Source organism: Betta splendens, chromosome 5, assembly GCF_900634795.4.
Source record: "Betta splendens chromosome 5, fBetSpl5.4, whole genome shotgun sequence".
Lineage (NCBI taxonomy): Eukaryota > Metazoa > Chordata > Actinopteri > Anabantiformes > Osphronemidae > Betta > Betta splendens.
The window spans coordinates 17,447,476-17,473,191 of NC_040885.2; the positions used below are offsets into that span (position 1 = coordinate 17,447,476).

The 25,716-nt window shown below is 50.2% G+C and overlaps 1 protein-coding gene across 10 annotated transcripts in view; it reads left to right on the top strand.

Annotated features, from left to right (window-relative positions):
* igsf21a (immunoglobin superfamily, member 21a) overlaps window positions 1-25,716 on the top strand; it is a 148,585-nt gene that overhangs the window by 97,154 nt on the left and 25,715 nt on the right. For all 10 annotated transcript variants that reach the window (XM_055508707.1, XM_041070803.2, XM_055508708.1 and 7 more), the window contains one exon: window positions 6,393-6,511. In XM_055508707.1, coding sequence (XP_055364682.1) covers window positions 6,393-6,511 — 119 coding nt within the window. The remainder of the gene's footprint in view (window positions 1-6,392; window positions 6,512-25,716) is intronic.

Sequence of the window (25,716 nt, forward strand, 5' to 3'; positions counted from 1 at the left end):
TAATCGTGGGCTGAAGGAAGTGGGTCAGCGCACGGTCCCACCTCTCTACGGGCCTCTTCTGCAGCCTCTGGCAGAGCGAAGCCGGAGACGACCTGACACCGGAGCAGCGGCTAATCTCAGAGCGTGACAATGACCCAGAGGATGCAGCCAACCTGGTTCTGAGGCCCGGCTAAAGCCCAGATTTAAGACTGATCTGTGGAAAGGCCTGAGACGGCGCTTCACAGAGGCTGCCCGTCCAATCTGATGGAAGCTGGAGGGAATCTGTCAGTAAGTACCGGATAACGGGCGCGGGTCCAGGTGTGCACAGCTCCTGGAGGCTTAACCAGGAAGACTGTGAAACGTGTAATTGCTGTGAAATGGTTTTCACACGTTTCCCATGTTTTTTGATCAATTAGCAGGAAATTGATTGGAAGTTTTAGATTTTAGTGAAATAGCAATAATACCCATGGATGTGAATGAAGGGAGGGGCTTTAAATGTTTTTTACAGCCACGCTGCAGGAAGAGAAAGTGACAGAACGTCTCATACAATGCACAGGAGGCTTTGAGAGGCACCGGCGCCACACGCCCCTCGGACTGACCTGGATCTGAATCGGATGCTGTTAGTCAAACAGAGGGACGCGTGGACTCCTGCCAGTGTCACACCATTCTTCCAGCCGGAAGAAAAGTCTTCAGTCTGATCTCAGCCTTACTTTCATGGTGTAACACACAAGCTCAACAGTACTGAGAAATGCAAAAAGCTGGATTTCCACTCGCTATAATCTCCCATTTCCACCTGAGAATGGTAAATCTTCCGCACAAAGCCTTGGCAGTCTGACAAATCCACTTGTACGGCTGAAACGAAAGCCTCAGTATTTTGTATCTTTTATAAACTCAGAGCATTTTATAGAAAACTGTATTTTTAGCTTCTGTATTACATTTTTTCTCTCAGCATCATGTGATTTTTGAGCAGCTTTTTTTTCTCCTCTCGACATCCTCATAGTCATTATTAGATAAATTCAGAAGCGACACTGATATTGTCTAAGGAGGTCTCATGGTTTATGATTATCTCCAGCTGTCGGGTTTTGACAGCTGGTGATAATCATCTTTAATAGCAGGAGAAAGTCCAGCGTTGAATTAAAGACATTCCATTTCTGTTAGAAGATTCCTACTGGCCGTCTGTGCAGCGCGACAGTTTCAGTGCATCTGCTGTATTTAATGCTGCAGAAGCTGCACATCAGTAGTCTCGCAGTCTGATGCAGGACATTCATTTCATTAGAAGCCGCACAGAATACGAATCACGGACATATACAGTAGAATAAAAACAGTGTTGGCTAATATTAGCTGCTCTGAACTGTAACACAGTCTCTGAACCATGTTCATGCGAGTCTCCTGCTGATGATGAGGCAGCAGGCTAAAAATAGCACCATGGCTGCATGAGATGATAAAAACAAACGTCTTGCTGATCTATATACTGAACAGACAGTAGGAAACCTGTGGATTCCCAGACCATCACATCATCCATAGACTGCAGCTGAATAATCGTAGCTGTCCCTTATGCTGGTTTAAGGAAGAGCTGCAGAAAAGAGAGGAGCAGCCCCGAATACTGAACAGTCTGGAAGTGATGGAGAGGAGTAATTATACTGACGTGAAAGGACACCAGTCATTTGACATGATAAAAACAATTGTCAGGGGGAATTCAGCAGCTGAAGAGATGAAGAGCTGCATAACAAATGTCCGACTCTGAAATAGTCAGACCAAGAGTAAATTGAAAATCCTTGTCTGGCGACTCGCTCTCGTTGCTGACAGAGTCTGGTTCAGGGTGATCGGTGATGGAGTCTTAATACTTCATAAAGGAACGTAGAGAAGACGTTCTAGCTGCTGTTCTGGTCGTCTGAGCGCTCACAGAGTAATTAATACGCAGTTTGTGTGGGAAGTTGGGTTTAAACTTTAAACTGCCTTTTTCAATTTCACTTTGATTATAGCTGCAAATGAAAACCCTCCCGCTCAGGCTGGCGCTGAACGTCGGTGTGTCCACAGAGGCGTCCCACATGCGAAGCAGGGAGTGGATCCTGTGGGTGGAAGCTGCTACTGTACAAATATCATAATGGACAACGGATGCAGGGAGAAAATAAAACTCAACGAGGAAGATTGCTCAGGATCACATCAACGCTTTTATTTTTGAGGTGCACAAACAAAATATGAGAAGAAGGAAGCTTTGATTAGCGATAAGTCGCAGCTATAGAGCAGCGTCAGCTACGGGACGCTGGTAAAAGCCGTCATCAGCGTTTGTGTGGCTCGTTTTGTGTTCCCCACTAGCGCTGCACCTTCCTCCTTTATCGCCGAGCCGCTCCCTCTCGCGTGGATTTGAATGCGTGAATGCGGTACTTACGGCAACAAAACAACAGAAGCGCGGCTTTGTGGACAAGAACAGAGGGATGAGCTACATCAGCACTTACTGGAATGGAAGCAGGCTGCACAAAGCCAATCACGGCTCCCTGGGCTCTGCAGGAACACGGCCTAATCCTCCTCATGCTGCTTCCTGCTCCTTCCTTAAGGAAACGCAGGTGATGCCTCCTCCTCACACCCCCCGCTAACAAACCGCTTACCATTAAACACACTCCAGCGTGGGTTCTCCCGTCGTGGCCCGTTCTCCCGTCGTGACCCGTTCTCCCGTCGTGGCCCGTTCTCCCGTCGTGACCCGTTCTCCCGTCGTGGCCCGTTCTCCCGTCGTGGCCCGTTCTCCTGTCGTAGCCTGTTCACCCGCTATCCTTAAAGCCAATAGGACGATGTGACAAAGTGCTGTTAATGTGATGCACAGATTGTGTGGATGATCCAGGAGGCGTCTCGCTCCCTCTCTCGCTCTCGCTCGGCAGCCGCGCTGGGCGCATTTGCAGGCAGGAGGAGTTGTGGAGGAAGGCCTACATAACAGGAAGGAGCTTTCAGACGCGGCTCCTCGGGGACAATCGATCTCTCTTTGCGGTGTGCTGTTTTCGCTGCGTCTCCATAGGGGCCCACTCTTATCGATTTCCGCCGTGTATGTGCCGCTTTCTGGTGAACGGCGGAGACTTGCAGCGTGTTTTGCTGGAAATGCTCTGTTTAGTCGGGCACCTACTCGCTGGCTTAGTTACCATATCTGAGGTGCACTGATTGCTGCACGCAGATTAATTTTTTTTTTTAGAAAAAGCTTTTTCCCATTGTCTCCTTGTTCTTCTCTTTCTTCCTCCCACAGTCACATCTACCTTGGTTTGTGTCATTGCTAATCAGCTTTTAAGAACTGCCTGATTAATAAGGTACAGTACACGGTGACTCAAAACAGAGTAAAGGACAAAAGATTCACACATGGCCTGAAAATAAACAGAAAAGAGCAGATGCAGGTACACAGTGTACAAAATGTGAAGCGTAAATACAGGAGATGGAAAATCTGTCACTGACGATAAACTAGAGCTACTAAACTGAAGCTATGGTCCAGGAGTCAAACAAAAGTGTAGCAGAACAGTTTAGGGGGAGTCAAAGCTGCAATTTACCGAGGTTAAATGTGCAATAAGTACAGTTTGATTTATAGAAGTAATGGGAACAAAAGTTACAACAAAATCTGCAATCGGAGGAGCAGTAACTAATAATTTTCCAACAGAGTTTCAGCTGTTCTAGTTTCCTGTTTCTGGGTCACAGCCTCCTGGTGCTGTCCCAGTGATGCTGGTGCTGGTGCTGGTGCCGGTGCCGGTGCCGGTGTTGGTGCTGGTGCTGGTGCTGGTGCAGGTGCTGGTGCGGGTGCCGGTGTTGGTGCTGGTGCTGGTGCCGGTGCTGGTGCCGGTGCCGGTGCCGGTGCCGGTGTTGGTGCTGGTGCTGGTGCTGGTGTTGGTGTTGGTGCTGGTGCCGGTGCTGGTGCTGGCATTGGTGCTGGTGCTGGTGTTGGTGTTGGTGCTGTCCCAGTGATACTGGTGCTGGTGTTGGTGTTGGTGCTGGTGCTGGTGCTGGTGCTGGTGTTGGTGTTGGTGCTGGTGCTGGTGCTGGTGCTGGTTCTGGTGCTGGCATTGGTGCTGGTGCTGGTGCTGGTGTTGGTGCTGGTGCTGGTGCTGGTGTTGGTGTTGGTGCTGGCATTGGTGCTGGTGCTGGTGCTGGTGTTGGTGTTGGTGGTGGTGCTGGTGCTGGTGCTGGTGCTGGCATTGGTGCTGGTGTTGGTGTTGGTGGTGGTGCTGGTGCTGGTGCTGGTGCTGGTTCTGGTGCTGGTGCTGGTGCTGGTGCTGGTGCTGGTGCTGGTGCTGGTGCCGGTGCCGGTGTTGGTGCTGGTGCTGGTGCTGGTGTTGGTGTTGGTGCTGTCCCAGTGATACTGGTGCTGGTTCTGGTGCTGGCATTGGTGTTGGTGTTGGTGTTGGTGCTGGTGCTGGTGTTGGTGTTGGTGCTGGTGCTGGTGCCGGTGCCGGTGCCGGTGCTGGTGCTGGTGCCGGTCTCCGCCCAGCGACACCGACGCCCCGCACAGCGGTAGAAGCTTTTAAACGGTGACTAACCTCATGTTCCAGTGCATCAGCTGATTCAACGTTTGATGGAAGGCTGCAGGAAATAAAGGTTTGAGTGTTCCGTCACATGTTCCCTTTTGTGAACACGTTCTCAGCGGACCAGCACCTCTGCAACGCTCCACATCAAAGATTAGAGCAGACGCTGAAAGATTAATTGCACCAGTCTTAATATTTAACAAAAGCCTGGGTGTCGGGAGCAGAACCTTCCTCCCGACCCGCCTGGCGCTGACGGACGTGTCCCGCTGTCAGGCTGCTGACGGCTTCAGAAGCAGCCGTTCTCTCACCTCCGCCTTCCTGCAGCCTCCATCCCTGGAACGACCTCGCCTCCATCTTCCTCGGTGGAGTCCACGAACGCAGGCGCTAACAGCAAAACAAAGCAACATCAGCATTGGCGATAATGTATCCGACCAACACGCAGCCAATTACCCCCCAACCATCGCTGGGATGCACTGTTCTCATCATTTCGCACTGTGAAACAAGGTTTCTTTGACGCTCATCCCTCGAGGAAGCGCTGATGGAGGGAGACGGTGCACTTTGCATTCTCAAACATTTGTTTATGATTGATTCATTCAGCAAAACTTTGCTTTCTGACTTCAAGTGCAGCAAATGAGCTTCCTCTGATCTCTGCTTCCTCGCGTCCAGTTCAAGCTGAACTGGTGCAGCCGGTGCTCTTTATTACTGTACGTATCTGCTGAACTCATTAAAGCCCAGCAGCGCGAGGGCCCCACCGCTCTTCAACAATGGCCCCTGTCGGAGGTGCCGGGCGCGGAGGACAATCGCTCCTGTTTGTGGGGATAAATCACAGCTGCTGAATGCGACCGGCGGCGTCTCACTCTGATTGTGCCTGTGGACGCGTTGCTGAAGAGCAGAAGAGCGATCGCGCCGCATAGCTTCAAAAACGGCCGCTTTGCTCGTAAATGTGCCTCCGCCGCCGCGCCGCATTGTGCAAATACAGGGGTCAAGCCATGAACCCGGACGCCTGCTTTAATCAGTGTGGACGCGTATGAATGTGCCTGCGCCCCATTCACGGTGCTGTGCGTCTCTGTTCCGATAACGAGCACGTGTCATGAGGGGATCTGCTGAACCTCAGGGAACAGTCAACCACAAATTTCCTCCTAACGTTGTTGAAATGGTTTGATGGGAAATAAAAAAAACTGTTACTAGTTCATATTATGGGATCATCTTTTTACTATGCAATTATTCTTTCACTTGGGAAATAAATAAAATTGTAAAATAACTGGAAAAACCAAACATGGGATGAAATTATTATAATTTAGAATCTTCTGACACTCACCATGATGATGCTTCACAGCTCTGTGTCTTAGTGAGACCCGTAATAAAAACGCCTGATCTTGTTAAATATTTCCCAAGTTATGTACAATAAATATATGAAAGATAATTTTGAAAGAATATTTTATGTTGATCAACCAACTCTCACCAACACTGCAGTTACAATATTTATTTATTTAGAAAAGCATTTTCTTGTTACAGTTTCCATTAACAGGGACCAGAAATCAGCAGCATTGATGAACTAAATGAATTCATGGCCTCATGAAACGTCTAAAAGGACTTGAGCATCTTTAGAAAACGACACTTTCAGGAAACATTCAGAGACGAAAGAAAAGGCTCTGCGTGCTCTGGAGACGGTGCTGCAGTATATGAGACTACATGAAAATGAAATAGCAAACAAGGCCCTCACCAGTCGTCAGTACTTCAGGGCTTAACCAAAATGCATATCACACTGAATAACACCGCTGCTTCCTCTTCCCACCAGAGTCCTGCCTCTTCATCTGTTGTGTGAAGGTTGACCTGAATCCGCTCCCTCAGACCCTGGACGCACGCTGCCTCCGTGCTTCCTTGTACCAAAGCGCTTACATGCACATCCGTTGTGTCTCACAGGCTCCCAGAGGTCCGGATCTCGGACAACGGGCCTTACGAATGTCACGTGGGCATCTACGACCGGGCAACGAGGGAGAAGGTCGTCCTGGCTTCAGGGAATGTTTTTCTTACTGTTATGTGTGAGTATCCTCGCTGCACCTCATCCATATTTTAAGCTCCAGAACAGATTCTCCAGCGGTGCCTTGTGACAGACAAACAGGACACGGCTGTGGAAGGAACGGAGGCCTGTCAAAGTCAGAGGCCCAGACAGTTTGACAGATTGAAAGCCTGCGTGGGGTGAGGCCTGAGGCAGGTGACCACAAAGTGAGGAGTCAAGTTTTATGTGAGGGGCCACAATTTAAAGCTGACAGAATTATTGCAGTATATGAGGAGTTAATGTTGATGGAACGCATTAAATCACTTCAGTATAAAATAAAACAAATGGATCCTTAGGTGTTGCGCTGTGTCTACACCTGCTCGCAGTAGACAGACACAGGAGGAGTTCCTCCTCCTCGTCACCTGCTCCGTCATCGTCGCCTCAGTCGCTGGCGTTGAAGCAGCAGCGATCAGCCGTCGGACTCCGGCCCCGTGTGAATCGCAGAGCGCTAATCAGCTCTTTCAGATGCACGTCGAGGTTCTGTGTGAAAAATGTAGCGGCGTTTAGATGGATGCCGGCTCCGAGGAGAAAACAATGGCACTACAGGCAGCGAGTGGATTAATCACTCTCACCCGCCAACACTGGAGATATTTTACACTGAGGTGATTTTTCAGGTTTACGCAGTTTAAATGATTATTATTTGCATTCGCCTTTTCCACGGTTAATGCATTTTCATCCTGCTGTCGTGACGTCCGAAGGCACAAAGGACGAGGGAACATGTTTCTTTGGAAGTCTGGGGTCTGTTTTGGCCTTGAGCTGCAGAACAACTGATTAAATTTCTCTGGTGATGTGGGACAAAACATTTTGCTACTTAAGGTCGTCGCTTCTTTTAACTATGAACAGAAATAGGTTTGATCTGTAATCCTGAGCAAGGTCACGCAAGAAATTGGTTGCAGGAAATAAAGGTGTTTCTGTGGCAGGTGTGCTTGCTCCCATTCACGGTGCTGTAGATGTAATTAAAAATAGGTTGGTGCCTTAATTCGGGGCCTCGTCGAAGCCCCTTTGGCAGCAATTACTGCTTTGAGTCTTCCCGGGTCTCCGCAGGCTTTGCGCGCAGGGATTTCGGGGAGTTTACTCCATTCTCCCTGACAGATCCTCTCAAGCTCCATCAGACAGAATGAGAAATGTCTGAACCTCAGGTCTCTGCCGGGGTTTCAGTCTGGGCTTTGGTGTGGCCGTTCAAAGAGCGTCTGAGGCTTGTCCTGGACTCGCTGCAGCATTGTCATGGCTGTGTTATCTGGCTTATTGTTGTGCTAAGCGGCGATGTGTCAGCCCAGGCTCAGGTTGTGTGTACTCTGGAAGGACCTTCAAGGACCTGTCTGTGTTTGTCTGAACTCATCATGACGCGGAGCCGGGGGACGAGCGGCGCTGCGGGACCTCACGCGCTCGTCTGACTCAGGTGGACTCCAGTCAAGCTCCACACACGCCTCACAAAGGGAAATTAAAGCTCATTCAGCGGGACACGCGTGTTGACAAGCTGAAAGTGAAATTCCACTCACTTCGAAGCTTTAGCTCTGTTATTATGGCTGATTTAGTGTCGATCAAATGGGGGAATGGCAAATTTATCAAGCTAAAGTTCCATCCACAGCAGAAACTCACGCAGGAGTGACGGCTTGTGATGAGGCGTATTCACAGCCGCTGCCTCTGATACAGTGGCCATTAGCATGAGTCAGTTAGCAGGATGTAGCGTGCGCCTGTAGCCCAGTGCTTGGCCGGTGCTGTAATTATCCAATGGTCCGTCCCCCCAACCACAGCTGCTTCATTTGCCTGATGTATCAATTCCAGGCAGACACGCTGTTCTCCGTGAGGTCCTGTGGCTAATTTGCAATGATGACATTTTTCAGTGAGACACCAGAGACGCGTGACGTTCTCCTGGTCACGCTTCTTTCCTTCATTATGGGCCTTTTTGTGTTTCTGAAGCCCCTGTTTGAGGCGCTCCCACCCAGACCCTATCACTGGGAGCGGATTTGCTCCGTTGCCCGTTTGTCGCTCCGGCGCCGGGCGGCCTGATGTGAGTGATGTACTAGCGGGACAGCGGGAGCACCTTAACTCTGCAAGGCCTTAAATCACCACTCCACGAGAGGGGAAGAAGAATGGCCTCTGGCATCGTGGCTAATTGCCGTCTAAACTGAAACAGAATTATTCATAACCTATTAGTGTGTCAAGTTCAGTGAGAAGTAAAGGAAAAAGTGTGGAGGAGAAAGAAAGAAAACGAGAGGGAAAAAAGTTAATTAATAGGAAGCTGAGTGTTTTAATTTTTTAAAGGGCTTCATAAATAAGAATTATCATTTTAATGAATGCCAGGAAATTCAATCATGTCGTTGTGAAAGACGAAACCCTGAACTGGTGGCGCCTCTGCTGCTGTCCTTCACTCAAAGTTGAAGCAGAGAGAACCTCCCCACCCCAGAACTGCACCCCCCACCGGCTCGGCTCGAGCTGCTGCGTCTCCAGTACCAACGAAATGAATCACCGTTAATTAGCGGTTTCTGAATTAGGGGTTAAAAGAAAGAATGCAGTTTGTTAAATATCAGCGCTTCGTGATTGTTTTGCTCATTTGTTCATGTTTCATTGTGCGCTGCATGTGAGTAAACAGGAGAACCAGAAGCAACACATACCTTTAACCAGGGCACTTGATTATGCAGCGCGTTAGCTCCATTTTAGCCCTTAACCTTCACCTCAGCTACTATGGTAATGTGTGCCTCTGAATGCAATTATTGATGCATTACTCTATAATAATTTATGATAAGACACTCTGTTGTTAAAGTTCACCATCAACATCTGAACTGAAAGGTTACGGATGAGAAGTTCAGTGTGAGAAAATAATCTATCAAGAATAAACCGGCGGCCGGAATCCTTATTAGGCGCCCGGGTTTCCTGTCAGAGCGCTCTCGTGTGCAGAGGATTCGTCCGGCGCGACGTGAGAACTGTCAGCGTGATGGAGTCCGGCCTCTCGACCCCCAGCAGCTCGCCTTTAGTTTCAGACGTGACGACTGGAAGCTCTGGCCTCGGCTGGTAATCCATTCATCGCAGCTGGTAGCTACTTACGAGCAGACCTTCCACCTTTTATGTCATCTAATATATACAACTCTATGATTATGAGGAATCACGTTTCCACACCATTAGCGCGTAATATTTAGCTATGAGCCAGCGGTGCTGTTGGAGCACAATGTATTAAACACGGCGTGATTCAGGGAATAAACCTCTGACCCGTCACCAATCACATAAAACTGATATTTCGTTCTGCAAACAGTGACATATCCATCCCCGTGAAGCTAAGGTCATAATTTCAGGCTTTGGTGGGTAAAAGAAATCAATAGCTCCTTCCCCAGTGGCAGAGATAGGGTCATTATTTGTTATTACCCAAAGTGATTCCTATGCCACATTCCACAGATTACAAGGAAAGGTTATTTGTCTCCTCAGAAGGAGCCTGACCTTGGGACGCCGCTCCTGCGAGATCCACGACAGCCGAGGCTGCGGCGCCGTCCGTGCTGGGATACGAACGTCTTAATAGCCCCCGTCTTTAAACGTCCTGTCACGTAATCCCTGCAATCCTCTCCTCCAACCTTTCATAAAGCGCCAGGATGCAATTTACCGCGTGCGCGTCGCTGCGACCGGGATTTATAACCTCTAGAAGCGGCGCCGAGCGCTAAGGTGTGCAGGGACTAATTGCTTTCTCATCCGACGAAACCGGGATTCGCTTCAATAATAGATGCCCGACTTTAATTAAGCACTGTGTATGTTTAGGCGGCGGTTTATAAATGGCTGGGATTAACGGCGCAGCAGCCGATCGCCTGCAGACGCAGCAGTTCAGAGGCGGCAGCAGAGCTCGGGGGGAGCTTTGATGGAGGCGGGGCTTTGATGGAGGCGGGGCTTTGATGGAGGCGGGGCTTTGATGGAGGCGTAGCTTTGATGGAGGCGGGGCTTTGATGGAGGCGTAGCTTTGATGGAGGCCGGGCTTTGATGGAGGCGGGGCTTTGTTGGACGGCGTGCGGCAGCGTCCCGTTCAGGAGCGGTGGCATCTCAGCCAGAACGACACAAGTGACTCATCGCGGCGGCCTAATTCTTAGCTCTCCGATGCCGTCAGACCCTTGAGTCGCGTGTGAAGTGTTCTGCGTGTCGTCTTTCAGCACACCTCGGGTCACGGCGGGGGGTCGCTGGAGAGTCCTCCACGTGATTCTCCATTACTGTCACTTATTCCTCTGTCACCACGCAGAAGGAGGAGGCCTCGGCTGAAGCGCTAACGGGTCCGCGGCGCTGACCGGGAGCTCAGCGCCGAACACGTCCTGGCTCTGGGCCCAATAACGGCAGGAAGAATTGCATTCATTCACAGAGCGGATGAATTATTAAATGCCTGTCTTTGAGCAAAACCCTGGGGTGATAATTGAGGCAAAAATAAACAAGCCGTGAGCTTCCTCAAGGATTCCTCCACCCGACGCTCAACTCGCAGCCTCTGCGTCACGCCGGTGCTAAAGCGTCTCTGTCGGACTCGCGTCTTCCCTTTGTGCCGTCAGAGTTTTGCTGTGAGGAGAAAAAAGATGTCTGTTTTCCTTCTGCTCCATGTTCCTCAAAACCCACAGTTCCGGGGCTTTTTTTCCCATTAACTTAGCAGAAGAATTTCAAATTGTTGCTGCTGTGTTGCTACCAATTAGCATCAACTGGGTAATGGCACAGCCTTGAAACCGCATTGGGCTCATACTGCGTCTGCTCTGAGGCTGCATTCAAATCAAGCCGTTCTCAGCCCGTGGCCCGTTCGGCGCCTCATTCAGCCGACGTCCATCAGGCGCTCGTCAGCGGGCGGCCGACCGGCGCCGCGGCTGCTTTCACACCCACAGCTCTCACAGCAAACCCAAAGCAGCGGTCTCCGTGGCGACGGGCCGGTCTGGGATCATGAGCTAGTACCTGGATTCACCAAAGGAATTATCACCCAGATCCAGAACTCCCTCTCAGACACTGACGCGGTGTCGTGTGCTGAGTCACGGACGGTTTGAAGGCGTGAGGACGCGAGCGTTGTAAAAGCCGCGGCCGCGCGGTCGCAGCCTCCGATCCTCCGCCCACCGACGCCGCACTGGCCTCGGTTCTGCCTTCGGTTCTGCCCCTGGTTCTGCCCTCGGTTCTGCCCCTGGTTCTGCCCTCGGTTCTGCCCTCGGTTCTGCCCCTGGTTTTGCCCTCGGTTTTGTTTGGTTCTGTCCTCGGTTCTGCCCACGGTTCTGCCCCTGGTTCTGCCCTCGGTTTTGTTTGGTTCTGTCCTCGGTTCTGCCCACGGTTCTGCCCCTGGTTCTGCCCTCGGTTTTGTTTGGTTCTGCCCTCGGTTCTGCCCCCGGTTCTGCCCTCGGTTCTGCCTTCGGTTCTGCCCCTGGTTCTGCCCTCGGTTCTGCCCCTGGTTTTGCCCTCGGTTTTGTTTGGTTCTGTCCTCGGTTCTGCCCACGGTTCTGCCCCTGGTTCTGCCCTCGGTTTTGTTTGTTTCTGTCCTCGGTTCTGCCCCCGGTTCTGCCCTCGGTTTTGTTTGGTTCTGCCCTCGGTTCTGCCCCCGGTTCTGCCCTCGGTTCTGCCTTCGGTTCTGCCCCTGGTTCTGCCCCTGGTTCTGCCCTCGGTTTTGTTTGGTTCTGCCCCTGGTTCTGCCCTCGGTTCTGCCCTCGGTTCTGCCCCTGGTTTTGCCCTCGGTTTTGTTTGGTTCTGTCCTCGGTTCTGCCCACGGTTCTGCCCCTGGTTCTGCCCTCGGTTTTGTTTGGTTCTGTCCTCGGTTCTGCCCACGGTTCTGCCCCTGGTTCTGCCCTCGGTTTTGTTTGGTTCTGCCCTCGGTTCTGCCCCCGGTTCTGCCCTCGGTTCTGCCTTCGGTTCTGCCCCTGGTTCTGCCCTCGGTTCTGCCCCTGGTTTTGCCCTCGGTTTTGTTTGGTTCTGCCCTCGGTTCTGCCCCCGGTTCTGCCCTCGGTTCTGCCTTCGGTTCTGCCCCTGGTTCTGCCCTCGGTTATGCCCCCGGTTCTGCCCTGCTGGCGTTGGCTGGGCGTCGGCCCCGGGGGGGGGGGGGCAGCGCGTTAGCTTCAACCCGCAGCAGCAGTGGGCGGCGGTGATCGATGCCGTCGGAGGCAAACGATCCTTCAATGCGCCGCGTTTGTTGTCTGCCTTCTGTCAGACCCTTATTTCTGCTTTGCCGCGTGCAGCTAAATGATCGGCGCCGCGGTTCCTTCCTCCCTCCGCTCGCTGCTCTTAATGGCAGGAGGCCCTGCAGGCGCATTGACAGTGGGCTCCTCGTTCTGAACGGAGGTGTGTCCTGAGGAGACCCTCCGCCTCCACACGGTGCCACCGTCAGAGCTCACATTAGCAGCAGCCACATGGTGCTAATGCTGCGCTCGTACCCGCGACCGCCCCCGCGACCAAACCCAGGCAGGAAGGAGTCAATGACTGGTCAAGTCAAGGTTGCTTCATTAGAACCTCGTCCTCAGATGGAGACGCGTTTGTGACGAGAGGGAACTTTCCGCCATCAGCGTTTCTTCTCAAAGCTGAAACACAGACGAACACATCTTCAAAACGTTGCATCCGCCTTTAAAACCTCACTTTGGAACAACCTTGTGATGTCTTTGGTGACGCGGGCCTTTATTGTCTCCTCTGGTAGCGCTCCTTCCTTCATCCTGCGACGCGGCGTCTGATATGGAGCCTCCTCCTCCCCCGGCGTCTCCTCCTCCTCCCCCGGCGCCTCCTCCCCCAGCGCCTCCTCCCCCAGCGCCTCCTCCTCCTCCCCCAGCGCCTCCTCCCCCAGCGCCTCCTCCTCATCCCCCGGCGCCTCCTCCCCCAGCGCCTCCTCCCCCAGCGCCTCCTCCTCCTCCCCCGGCACCTCCTCCCCTGGCGCCTCCTCCCCCGGCGCCTCCTCCTCCTCCCCCGGCGCCTCCTCCTCCCCCTGCGCCTCCTCCTCCTCCCCCGGCGCCTCCTCCTCCTCCCCCGGTGCCTCCTCCCCCAGCGTTTCCTCCTCCTCCCCCGGCGCCTCCTCCCCCGGCGCCTCCTCCCCCAGCGCCTCCTCCCCCAGCGCCTCCTCCCCTAGCGTCTCCTCCTCCTCCCCCAGCGCCTCCTCCCCCGGTGCCTCCTCCCCCGGCGCCTCCTCCTGCTCCCCCGGCGCCTCCTCCTGCTCCCTGTTCGCTGTGAAGTGTGGGCTCCATCCGCGGTGGCGCTGCCCCCTCCCCACCTCCCCCCCACTGCTCCGCTCCCCTCCGAGGTCCCTCCCTTTGAGCGTGGGCGACTGCGAAGGCGACAGAGGAGGAGCGGCTTCTCCTTCTCCTCCCAGGAGACGCGCCGCTGATTGAACCCAAGGATGAGAACGTCTTTGTCTCTCTACCTTTTACCGCGGCGCCACCTTGCCTGCGAGGTCTCCTTTTGCTACGACGTGAGCCCTAAAAATACTTTGCAGCTTCACAGCGCTTGTTTTTGAGCAAGTTTGCTAAAACTTAGGAGACAACGTTATCTTCCACTGTAAAGAAATTAAATCATCCTCTGAAATAGGTCGTATTTTACCTTTAATTTCTCCAGAGACTCGCGCAAACCTCTGTGACTTAAATAAGGTCAAACACAGGAGCCACAATAACTCCTGACTCTGTAATATCGTTTCCGTCTTGTGTCATAAATATGTGATTTGATTCATTTTTAGCTCGGCTCCGTGGTATTGTAACATTTTTTTTGTAACTACAGGGAATACAAATGTGTGGAACAACCTGTCTGTCATTTACAGCCTATTTGCTTTTCTGTGGTAACATGTGCTTCATGATGAATACCTTTAAGTATTTGTTCCTGCAGTCTCTCCCCCGTGTGCCCTCTATCAAAATATTTCATTATGTCGAGTCCCTTAAAACTGTTTTGAAACACGGCGCAGCAGAAGGAATCTCGCATTGCACGAAGGCCCCGAAAACACCAAGGCGTGTTTTATTATGGGTCCAGACAATGTGAGCAAAAACAAAGAACGCTATTATGCTGAATGAACCGCTCGCGTGGCCAAATAATGTGTTTTCTGTGTACTATTAATGATGTGTAATGTGCAGGTGTGGTTTGCAAACGCCACTTAGTTCAGCAGCCGTTTTCCAGACTCGCGCTTGAGGAGCACAAAGCGACTGATATTCTCCAAATGTGATTCTAAGCACTTTTCACTGTGGCCTCGGCTCCTCGCGATTCGACGCTCATCTTTGTTGCTGAACAAAAGCGCGTGAGACCCGCGATGAATTTATGGCCGAAGCGGAGATGCGGGTTTGAAAAGCAGCCGGCGGCCGTGGATCCAATGGATTTCCTCGGCGCGGCCGTTTGTCTGGGCTTGAATAGCGACGCCAGAGAAACTGAAGGGAAAATTGAAATAGGAAATTCATATTATATCATCCGTCCCCGACGGAGTGCGTCGCGTTTCACCGGCGCCGCAGCAGTTGCATTAATTGTGTTCATGTCTGATGGAAGACTTCAAGCTAAGTCTGTGATAATCATGCATTAGAAACTGAAGCATGACTTTTAAGTGGCAGTTAGTCCAAAGTAGACCTGACCTTCTTATGAGACCTGTTGCTAACGTTTTTCTAAACATAATATGAATGAGGTGGTGAAATATATGTGGCCTTCTCACAGGATCAAACCAAAGCTGATATTGATGAATCCACGAATCTCGTGAGCTTTGAGCTTCAACGCAGCCAAACTCCAGCGAAGCGCTTGGGTTTTATTTTGGGAAGAGGCCACTAATTGGTGCAGTGGTAACTCCTCGCTCCTTGCTTCCTCCTTCTATGTTGCAGTAATTGTACCATTGGGAAATATTCAACAAAATATTTGTTCTTCTTGAGGCAAAGCCGGATGACTTCATATAGAAATATATAGCGTGGTCTCATGTGACATGTTTGAGTCCATTAAGTGAAACACAGCCGCCGAATCCCAGGGCAGAATGAGTGAACGTGTCATTCTGTGAGTTTGTTGTGGACGCGATGCTACGACGCAGCATCTTCAGGCTTCCTCCAACCTGCTCCTCACGTCCGCTTCGCTTTCCATGTCTGCGAAACGCTGCAAGAAAGCGCCTGTACCGCCGAGACGGGAATTTAATTGACTGCCGTCTCAACCTCACTGTCACAGCAACACCCGGGAGGAATATAATGAAAGCAAATCAATAGTCAATTAAAAACGGTATATTCCGTTATTTTTTAAAGGAGGCAAACAAGAGGCCGGAGGAGTCGAAGCCTCGTGCTGCAGGAAGTCTGTGTTCACACAGAGGCCGGATCAAAAGGCTCACCTGCCAACGGAGCCCGCGGCACCGCCGGCCCGGTTCCAGCCCGTGTTTGGCAACTTGGGGAATGTTAATTTCAAGCCCTGGTGGCGCGACATCGCGACATGTGGCGCTGGCAGCGGCTGCGCAGGCAGGTGTCGTCTGAGCGGCTGCAGAGAAGCAAAGGCAGCGGCTGCTGGAGGCGGCTCCGCGTCCACAGCTGGACTGGCAGCGGAGCGGGCCGAGGCCGGGCCGAGACCGGGCCGAGACCGGGACGAGACCGGGCCACGCGGTGTCTCGCTGTCAAACACCCACTTTATTAGGGACACCTCTGCTCATGTAAATATCACGGCCAAAGCCACTTCATATGCAGTAACTCACTCCGGTTCGACTCCAACTCTTACTGTCACCTCAGGAATAAACATATAGTAGATTTATCACCTCTTTGACAGCTTCGACTCAAAAGCTGAGAAAATATGTCTTTGAAATGCTTCTTTATAGTGTTTTTCATCCTTGACTTGTGCAAGCTTTCAGGTATTTGAACATAAACTTGCAGAAACTTTTATGACACGCGGTGTCAAGTCAACAGCAGTTATATAAAGTATAATAAACCTTTATTGCTTGGCTTGACTAAACAATGCTGTGTTAATAAAGTGCTGCTGCTGCTGCGGCTGCTGCGTCCTGCCGTTGGCTAAAGGTTTAGTGGAGATTTCAGATAGCCTCCATCTCTCTTTCTGATCTTGAATAATTTAGCCTGTTACTGATTGGAAGTTGTTGAAGTGGCCACGAGCCCAAAGCAGATTTAAGTTGGAAACTGATTTAAAGTCTAGACGTGGGCGGCCGGATAGTGTGGAGCTTTTCTTTCCAACCAAATAGACAAACAAAAGCATTTTTTAACCACAGTCGCTGCCAGAGACGACACAAAATCATTGGAGGCAATTTCTTGAATTATGCATCCTTGAGAGTTGTCTCATAATCTCAGTATATCAACGCTGAAATGCTTCTGCAAACGTAATGTGCGGCACATTTCGCGTTTTAGGGAGTCGAGTGATTCATCGTATTGATGATCATTTCATCTGAACGCGAAAAGTAAATATCCCCGTGAAATGCACAATATCCAGCATTTGAGGTGCCGGAGTGAGAGCTGGCTGCAGAGCGCTAAATAAATCAAATTATGCCATAATGGAAAGGAGGTGCAGAGATACTGTATCTGCAAGCTCGCGTGTGCCAAAGTCAATATGTTTGTCAGATTGCCCCTGAAGAGAGCAACGGTGCTCCATAAACGAATTCTTGTTCCACTTAATGAAGACTCTCTGACCGGCTCTGGCTGCTGGCTGTGACTTTGCCCGAGACCATATTCTCACTTGTTCCATCCTATTGTGACTGAATGACTGTGGAATGGAAACAGGCTCGCAACTTGACTTACAATTATAGCTGGGCTATTTCTGTCAGGACACAAGAGGTTGTCTCTGCCCCCGTGTTTTTGTTCCGCCGACGGGAAGACGAACAGGCAGCGCTGTTAGAACGGAGCAGCGCGTCCACAGACACGCGCCACGCTCTGTGGACTGTGCCTTTATTAATGCGAGCATCAGGCAATCACACGTCAACGCGTGATCGTCACAGCAGGCATGAGTTTCACACATTGAGTGGTGCTATTTAAATCCTCATTCTATCTACTCGACCACGGACCAACGTGACGGTTTCACCTTCATGGCTCTTTTGCAGCCGTGTTGTTGACACCCAGACTTCAGGTGTCTGTCAACAGCGTGCACTGAGCCAGAATCAAGTTCTCTCTCTCTGATCTCAGACGTTAGGGACATTAATGACTCAGCTTCAGTCTCAATGACGCCGTCTTTGTTTGGACCGGCCTGTTTACGTCTGTTTACTGCGTTCATCGTGCGGCGCCGGGATGATGAGTTTCTCAACGTCCACTCGTCAATTCTTCTTCCACCGTCACTGTTCTGAACATTTCCTGGTTTGAATCGTCGTAACAGAGCGATATTGTTTTTGTGAAAGAAGAGATGCGGATGCTTGTGCATCACTTTTTCTGCTTGAGTGACTTTAGAAAATGTTGTGCCTCCTCAGCACTGGGTTGAATTGCAAATAAATCATCTTGGTGTATTAACTATGTTTTCTTTTTTCTTCTCCACCGACAGAGAAGTTGTAAAAAGCTCAGTGGCTCCCAGAAGCACATCTGTCAGGAAAGTGAACTCATAGCTCACACTGCAGTGATGGTTGCGGCGCCGTGTCCCTTTCTGCATTGATTAGCACATGTCAGAGACTCCCCGGGCTTTTTGATGAGCAAAAAACAGAACTGAATGCAAGTGATTCTGTGTGTTACATGTCAAATAGCTCATTTAAAAGTCTTGGCTAAAAATATGTTTATTAATGTATGTGAGAAACTGATATTGACCAGTGTAAGGTTTGTGTTGTCGATGTTGCTTCTTATTCAGTTGGAGGATTTGCACAGATTTTTTTTACATTTGGAAATAAAACAAAAGTAAGAGGATGAATTCATAACGGAAATGTGTAAATCTGGGTACAAGTTTGTGTAATAGAGACATTAGTGTAATTATTATAACAGTTGCTTCTTTCTTCACGTTATTCGAGTCTCTCAGCTCATCTTGTTTTAGGAGGTTCCTTCGACCTGAGACCCAGTGGTGTTTTTTTGTGGTGGACACTCTGACGGTGTCTCACGTTGAGCTAGCGGCACGTTTTGGATAATTCCTGCTTCTGTGGAGCTCCTGGTGCGTTTCTTCTGTAAATTTGCAGACGAGACGTTTCTGTCCCAGTTGCATCATCAATAACGATTAGTGGTTGTGTTCCAGGAGCATTGGTGCGAGCCAGAGCCTGGCCTCACCTCCACCACCGCACAGATGAGCTTATACGAGCACGTCGCTCGTCTCCACGTCCTCCGCTGGAGAACCTGCATCGGCTCCAACGTGTTGTTGCCTCTGTGTTAATCAGGGGCTTGCGTCCTGCGATAAGGCCCCTGTTTGCTGATGAAGTCGTGCTCACGTGATGGATTGTAAAACCAGAACCATTCAATTAGAGCAGGTTCTTATCTGAAAGTCGGTCTCACTGGATGAACTGGAGAACAGGAACGGTTTGCTACGACAGACGCCACTGCACCTTCTCTGAGGCTTCAGATCAGTTCATCTCAAACCCACGCAGATTTAACTCTTAGACACATCGTCCGCCTTTGTTGACGTGTTGAGGAGAGATGGACGTCTGGAAGCTGGCGATGCCGGCGCGCAGTGTGTGCACAGTTGCACACACGGAGACACTGGCACCAGGAAACGCAAACACATGAATAAATAATCATGTACATGCAAATGTGTGCACACGCGTGCAGAGCGAACTCCAGGGTGAAGCAGAGCAATCTGGTCATCCTAATTACGGGGGCTGTATGGAACAGGCGAGGTCCTCAAGGAAAGCTGTAATCAAGACCTCCGGCAGTGGGGTGCTGCGATGGAGTGCCTCTTTTCATGTGCTGCTAATATGAAGGCGTGAAATTGCAAATTCATGACCTTTGAATGCGGCCGTCAGGTCGGTCCCTCTGTTTTTAGTCCTTGCGCTGCACGTTCCCGCTCTGAGTGCAGCTCTGCGGAGGTCGTCGTCCGCTGAGGCCCGTGTCCTCGTCCGCCGGAACCCCACGGCTGTTAGCGGAGGCCACAGCACATCCACGGCTCCACACAAGCAGTCGCTTTCCTTCACGATAACGTGTATTTGAGTCGAGCATCACTTATTGTGGACGTAGCCCACAGGCACAAACAGCATGCGTCCCCGGTTAACAAGGCCTTTAATGTCACCGTGACTCTGCTCACACGTTCCCCAGACTCAGCACCGGACATCTCACCGACTCCCATCACCCTTGAAATGTCAATGAAATTTCCAACTAGTTTAGTAATTAAATCCACCCTTGAAATAAAAAAAAAGCTGCGGCTTTAATTGAGAACATTTACCAATCTGCTGAGTTGAAATAACTCAAGTAGAAAATGGGATTTTTGGCTACAGTTGTGTGATGGAATTAGCAGCCATGGGATGTTATGACGAATTCTCTAAACTGCCATGGTCAAAGTCTCATTTAACAAAATTGAAAAAATTATAAGCGTATGGAACAAGTGACGGCGCTGAGCAGGACTTTACAGGACGCTGGATTAATAGTTTAGAAGTTAGAGAGGAATCACCAGACATCATTTCCAGTTTAAAGAGACCTGCTGCTCCACGAGGCTTTCATTTATTCGAAAAATGAAATGTGTTTGCAGCCTCTGTGCGATTCTGATGTTCCTGGGGTCAAATCCAAACCAATGCATTCATGAATATCTCGGAAGTGACATCACACCGTGCACGAACCAAATGTCATTTCCATGCTAATGGTCCATTTACATTTGGCTCAAAAGTGGAAAAGCAGAAATAAATGACAGTTTTTAAATGACTTTAAAATTCAAAAGACTAAAATAACAGAGTTATGAATATTTCTGCCACAGAATCAGTGAAATGACAGGTGGCAAGAGAGAAAGGATGCTAGATTTCATTCATCATAACTTGGATTATTTGACTAAGTAAAAATCATCCAACTTTTCCGGAGTCTAACACACTGTAAGTAGAGCATATTTATCTTGATCTTCTGATTTGAATCATCACAGTACATCATGTAATCATCTTTGAAGCAGATAAACAAACAAAAGATAAGATAAACAAAACAGTTTTCCGACAAGACAAATCAGAGAAAAGTGCTTGGATCAATGGGGTTCGTCCTCTGAGAAATTAAATCGCATTCTGTTTGTGGATTTTATCTTCTTGAGAGGAGGAGTGTGAATGTCAGTCATAATATTTGCTGCACCCTGTAAATATTGATGGATGCTCCACAGTAATGAGGCGGAGGAAATGCCAGGTGTAGGGTTTTTTTAATCCAAACGGAGCGCGTGGAACCCGGCTCGGCCGCTGCCGGTCCTGACGAGCTCCGGAGCGACACGCGGCCCGGTTCTGCTTTCCATCGCCTGCATCTTAGCAGCTGATGACCTTCCAGCAGCAGCCATAGAACACACAACCTGCCCCCAGCAGATGAACTGATTCCTCTATAGAACAGATTTCTGCTCCTGGTTTTGTTTTGGGAGCGAAAAAGAAATATTAACATCGACCTTATCTCACCAATGTGCAAAATAAGGTTTGGATTCTTTCAAACGGGAGGCAGAGAAATGGGAGCGATCTCGCTCCAAACTCAGCCGCCTCTCATCCCAGCGTGGTTCACGCGTCCCATGCAGAGCGGAGACGGAGCCGATCAAGAGCTCTTTACCAGCTCTCATTGAACTCCCATCCAGACTTTACACCTAGAGGAAAACGTTCCGGCTCAAAGCTGGAAGCTCTGTGGTTCTCATTCCCATGTCTGTCTCCTGTTAAACGTTTGTTTCACTATCAGAACCGCTACTGAACCTCAGCTGCTGCTGCAGTTGGTAGATATTGATCAGTGACATCTACTTCTGATCCACTGATGTTTGATGTGACGCGTGAGCACCGTCCCTTTAATTTAATCATCTACGGACAGAAGTGATGCTGCTGCTGCAGAACCAGCACCACCGGGGCTGAGGCGCCTCCCTCTTCTTCTTGTTCTGTTCTTTCGTTGTTCTGGTCCAGCTCAGTCGAACGCTTCCGCCTCCTGCACTGTTTGATAAACACAGTTGAAACAAGCCGTCAGCGAAAAGTTCTCCATCTTGTCAGAGTGGATTATTCTCCAGAAAGAGTCCCTCAATCACGCGCAACACAAGGGACATTATTCACACTTGATGAACCTTTTTATCCCTCTAATGTGCTAAGTTACACACTTCAAACGGCCCCTTCTGCCCGTGTCCCCGAGGAACGGGCTGATACTGTGCACAACAGACAGCACTTAGTTGCTACTTTGCATCTGTCGCCATTTTTCCCGAGCAGCAAGTCACTGCTAATGAATTATGGGCCCAGTTACACAGATGAGTGGAGGCAGACACCTTAACACGGGCTGGACGGATTTGTCACAGTTAAATGACACAACCAAAGTTTTTTTCATGATATATAAATTCCTGTTATGTTGTTTGTGAAGGGTCTGAAGCCTATGGCAGTGGACGGCTTCAATTAAGGAAAGCTATGATGTATCTGAGGGTTCCTTGTTTTGTTGTGTTGTTCCGGTTGCTCGAGCAACGTGGCGATGCTGCCCATCACCGCGGGGACTAAATGGCTGCGTCGCATGCCGTCTCTGTCTCCTTGTCATTTCTGCTGAATCCCACGGCCAAACATTCAGCAGAGGCGCAAATGCCGTAAATATTTCAAAAGAATAACGACTCCTCTCGTTTCTCATTAGGCCGCGGCGCCATCGCAGGCTCAAACCATCAAGTGAAGCAGACTAGCGGAAATATGGACGTTATGTTGCTGTTACAGGTGTAATTGCATGGCTTCGCCTTTAATTATAATGTGGGGCATGAGCGGCGTGAGTTGGTTCGGCGTCACGGCTCCTTTTTGCCGTGAATGGTGAATTTTTTGGCCTTATTTATTAAAAACAGTAGGAAACGCGCTCATGCCCAGATGGCGCTTGTTTGAGTTGGTTAAATTGAAGCGTTGGCCACTGAAACGCAGCATAAACGTGAGAAAGTCACAATAGCGCTCGCTTTGGCACAGCCTCCAAGTCTTCAGTCACGTTTGGCTTCACACCTTCTGCCAAATCAACAAATCCACAGAAAAGTTTAGCATGACCCTTTAAATGAATGCGTTTCCAGTGCTGCCCTCCACCAGCACTGGAAACGCACGGCCGCACAGTTGCCAGATTACTTCTTCGAGCTTTATTATAACTATCTGGTAGCAGCATTTAATTACCCAAACACACTGTGTCATTAAGCAGAAAAACACATGCAGCCTGCTATTATCAGCAAAAGGAAATATCACCTCCATTTTTATTCCCCTGACAGGACTATTTGAACTGGCCTCGTATTAAAATGTTCCTGCTAAACACTTTAACCACACATGTTGTGTATAAACATTATAATCCACAGGTTCCTAGCGTCCATCTTCAGAGCCGTCATCCTGAAAATATTCAATATACGAAGCCAGAGGTTCCTGCTGATCACCTCCCATTCAGGCCTTAATGAACCATTCTTCCTGCCCTGTAACGCGTCTAATTTTCTAAAACACGAGCCCTTGCCGTGACGCGTCCTCCCTCAAGAACATGCCACACAATACTTGTATAACTAGGTATTTGTGCGTCTTCTCACCAGTGGATTAATCATTGATTTTACTTTGTTTCAGGCAGAAAAGCGTCTGTGATCAGAGGAGACGCGAATGCATCACATCAATTAACGGCGGCTTTGAAATCTGTTGAATTGTTGGGAAAATTGTCAGTTTGTGCGTCGTGTCGCGGTGACGGCAACCTTTATTACTGTGGGAATAACAGCGTGTTGACGAGGCTCTGGAAGCGGCGGTACAGCGTGTTCTGCGTGCGAGGCCGCGCCGCGGGCCGGACCGGACCCGGCGCTCGTCGTTTACCTGTTACGTAACCAACGCTGCGGGTGCCGCGCTCCAGCCGGCGTCGAAGCAGCAAACATCCTGTTTTTAAAAGAGGAAGCCTTGGCGCGCGGCCTTCCATTTATCTTGGTCATAACTGCCCCATCACCAACCCTCTCATGTCAGCGTGAAATATGAAGTCTCCTCCCTGTCCCTGAATGCAGCGTATACGATATCGACGTCCGGGCGCCTTCGGCCGTCTGCCCGCAGGCACTCGATGTAGATTTTCTCAAAGATGTCTTCGGGGATTGTTCATATGTTTTGAGGCCAGAACTGCTGAGAATTGAATGATGGATACTTCTCCACCTCAAGTGGCCTCTTTGGCCTCATATAACTTTACGGCCTCGTTTTACCCCCTTCTGTAAATTAGGTGTTATAAAAAGAAAAAACGTGGCAACACACACACTAATCAAGAGGTGTGTGTGTGTGTGTGTGTGTGTGTGTGTGTGTGTGTGTGTGTGTGTGTGTGTGTGTGTGTGTGTGTGTGTGTGTGTGTGTGTGTGTGTGTGTGGAGGCCGTGGCACCTGGGATCTGAAAGGTGCATCCCTGGCGTGGCAGCGCCGTGAGTTACCGAGCTGCCAAGGAGGCGCGGGTGAGGCTGGAGGTAAAGGGCCAAACCGTAACAGACTGCCAGCTATAAACCCCTGCCCTTAAGCAAAAAATGGACTTTAGGGATGAGAGTGCCAGCGCCTGCATAATTGATGCTGGGCTCGGTGCAGGGTAAGTCCCATCTGCCACCGACTAAAAAAGAGCTTTCGCTTTTGTCCTATCTAAACGGAGCCTTCAAACTGTGCTGGCAAAATCCTCTCCTCTGTCCCCCTTGTCCTCATTATAAGCACAAAGCTCTAAGTCCAAGTCTTGTTTACCCTCCGAGAGTGAAAGCTCGGGGAGAGACCGGGAAAAAAAGCCGCATACAGCCGTGACATATCATATTTTCTATCATATGGGGAGCAGAAACGCAGTAAAAAGGCTCAAACGTGTCTAAGCTCCACTTTTCAGGGAGGCTTTTGTTTAATTTCCCTCCGTGGCTGCGTTTTTCGACCTGGACGCTCGGAGCGGCGCCGCGTCCGTGGGTGGGGGGTCTCTGGGGTGCACCGTATTACATCCACTGGAGAGGAGGCCAGTGGCTAAATAGCTGCCATTGCTCAGCGATGCATCCGCGGAACCATATGTTTCCGCAGACAGGACCTCGAACGCATTGCTCACTCCCAAACACGCGTCCCGGCCGCGCGGCGCCGCACGCTGTGATAAATGGGCCTCGGAACCGGGGAACTTGTTCGCGGAGACACGGGCTTTTGTGCCGGCGTGTCGTCCTCTCGCTGCCCCCCCCCCTCCCCAGTGCCGGGCCGGGCGGGGGTGTGATATGAGCTGACAGCGCCGTAATAAGCCGCGCAAATGAACAGGGTGGGGCGTGAATGCGAGCGCTGGAGGCACAAAGGAGTGATTAAAGGGCGTTTGGGGGCTTTTGTTTGGTCGCTGCCGTGCCGTGAACAAAGGCCGCGCACGGAGGCCTCCGCTCTCTGCTCACCGGTCGCGAGGACCGACTTCCTCCCACGCTGACACAAGCGTTTTACCTTCTCCACTTCAGCCGCGCTGGGATGAATGTCAGTGCCCGCGTGCACCTGCATGTGTGGTGTGTGGAGCCTCTGACGCAGCAGGTACGGCGCCAAAGCGCCAAAGCGGAGGCGCTGTGGGTCGTGTGCAGCGCGTTGCCAGGAGCTGGCAGCGTTACACTTGTTTTGATTTTTGGATGTCAGACCTAAAAGCCTAAAGTGAGGCTGAGATCACAGCACTGGCTCAGGAAAGGACCAATTAACTTATACCACGACTCTAGGGAGGGATCTTCGGTGCGAGAGTCAATTAAATTTACACTTTAAAAATCCAGTTGCCTAATTTGCAGTAATGTGTCGTGGGCATTTCTGCTTCCACTCGTCATGATTAGCTACTCTGCTGGTTTTTTCATTGTGTGTGGAACCAATTAGACGTCACCTTCAGGAGCAGCTAAGTAATGTTCCACCAGTGGCTTCTTACTGTAAATGCAAATGCAAACGGCGTCTGAACAATGACTTAAAAGTGGAGTTCATGGAGACGCGTCTCAGAGTTTCTCTGTGTCTTTGGCTGCTTTTTGCTGAAGCTGAACTTTGACCTCTGTGTGGAGGGGAATTCACATAGAAAGTCCATTAAAAGTAAACCTGTAGCGCCGACAGCGTTCGTCTCGATTCAGCAGAAACTTCTGCATCTCTTTTACACTTTGTGGTGTTATTTTTTTTTTTGCTCTTTCCTTATTCCATATTCTCTCACAGGCTTTTGTTGACGATGAATATTAGCGATCCAGTGTGATATTTTCATTGAGTCAGCAAAAAGAGAGAAATGCTTTTTCATGTCCCTCTGAGTCCATTTGTGCCGTTTTTCCCCCATTTCGCCTCTAAAACCTCTCCGATTCTGAATTC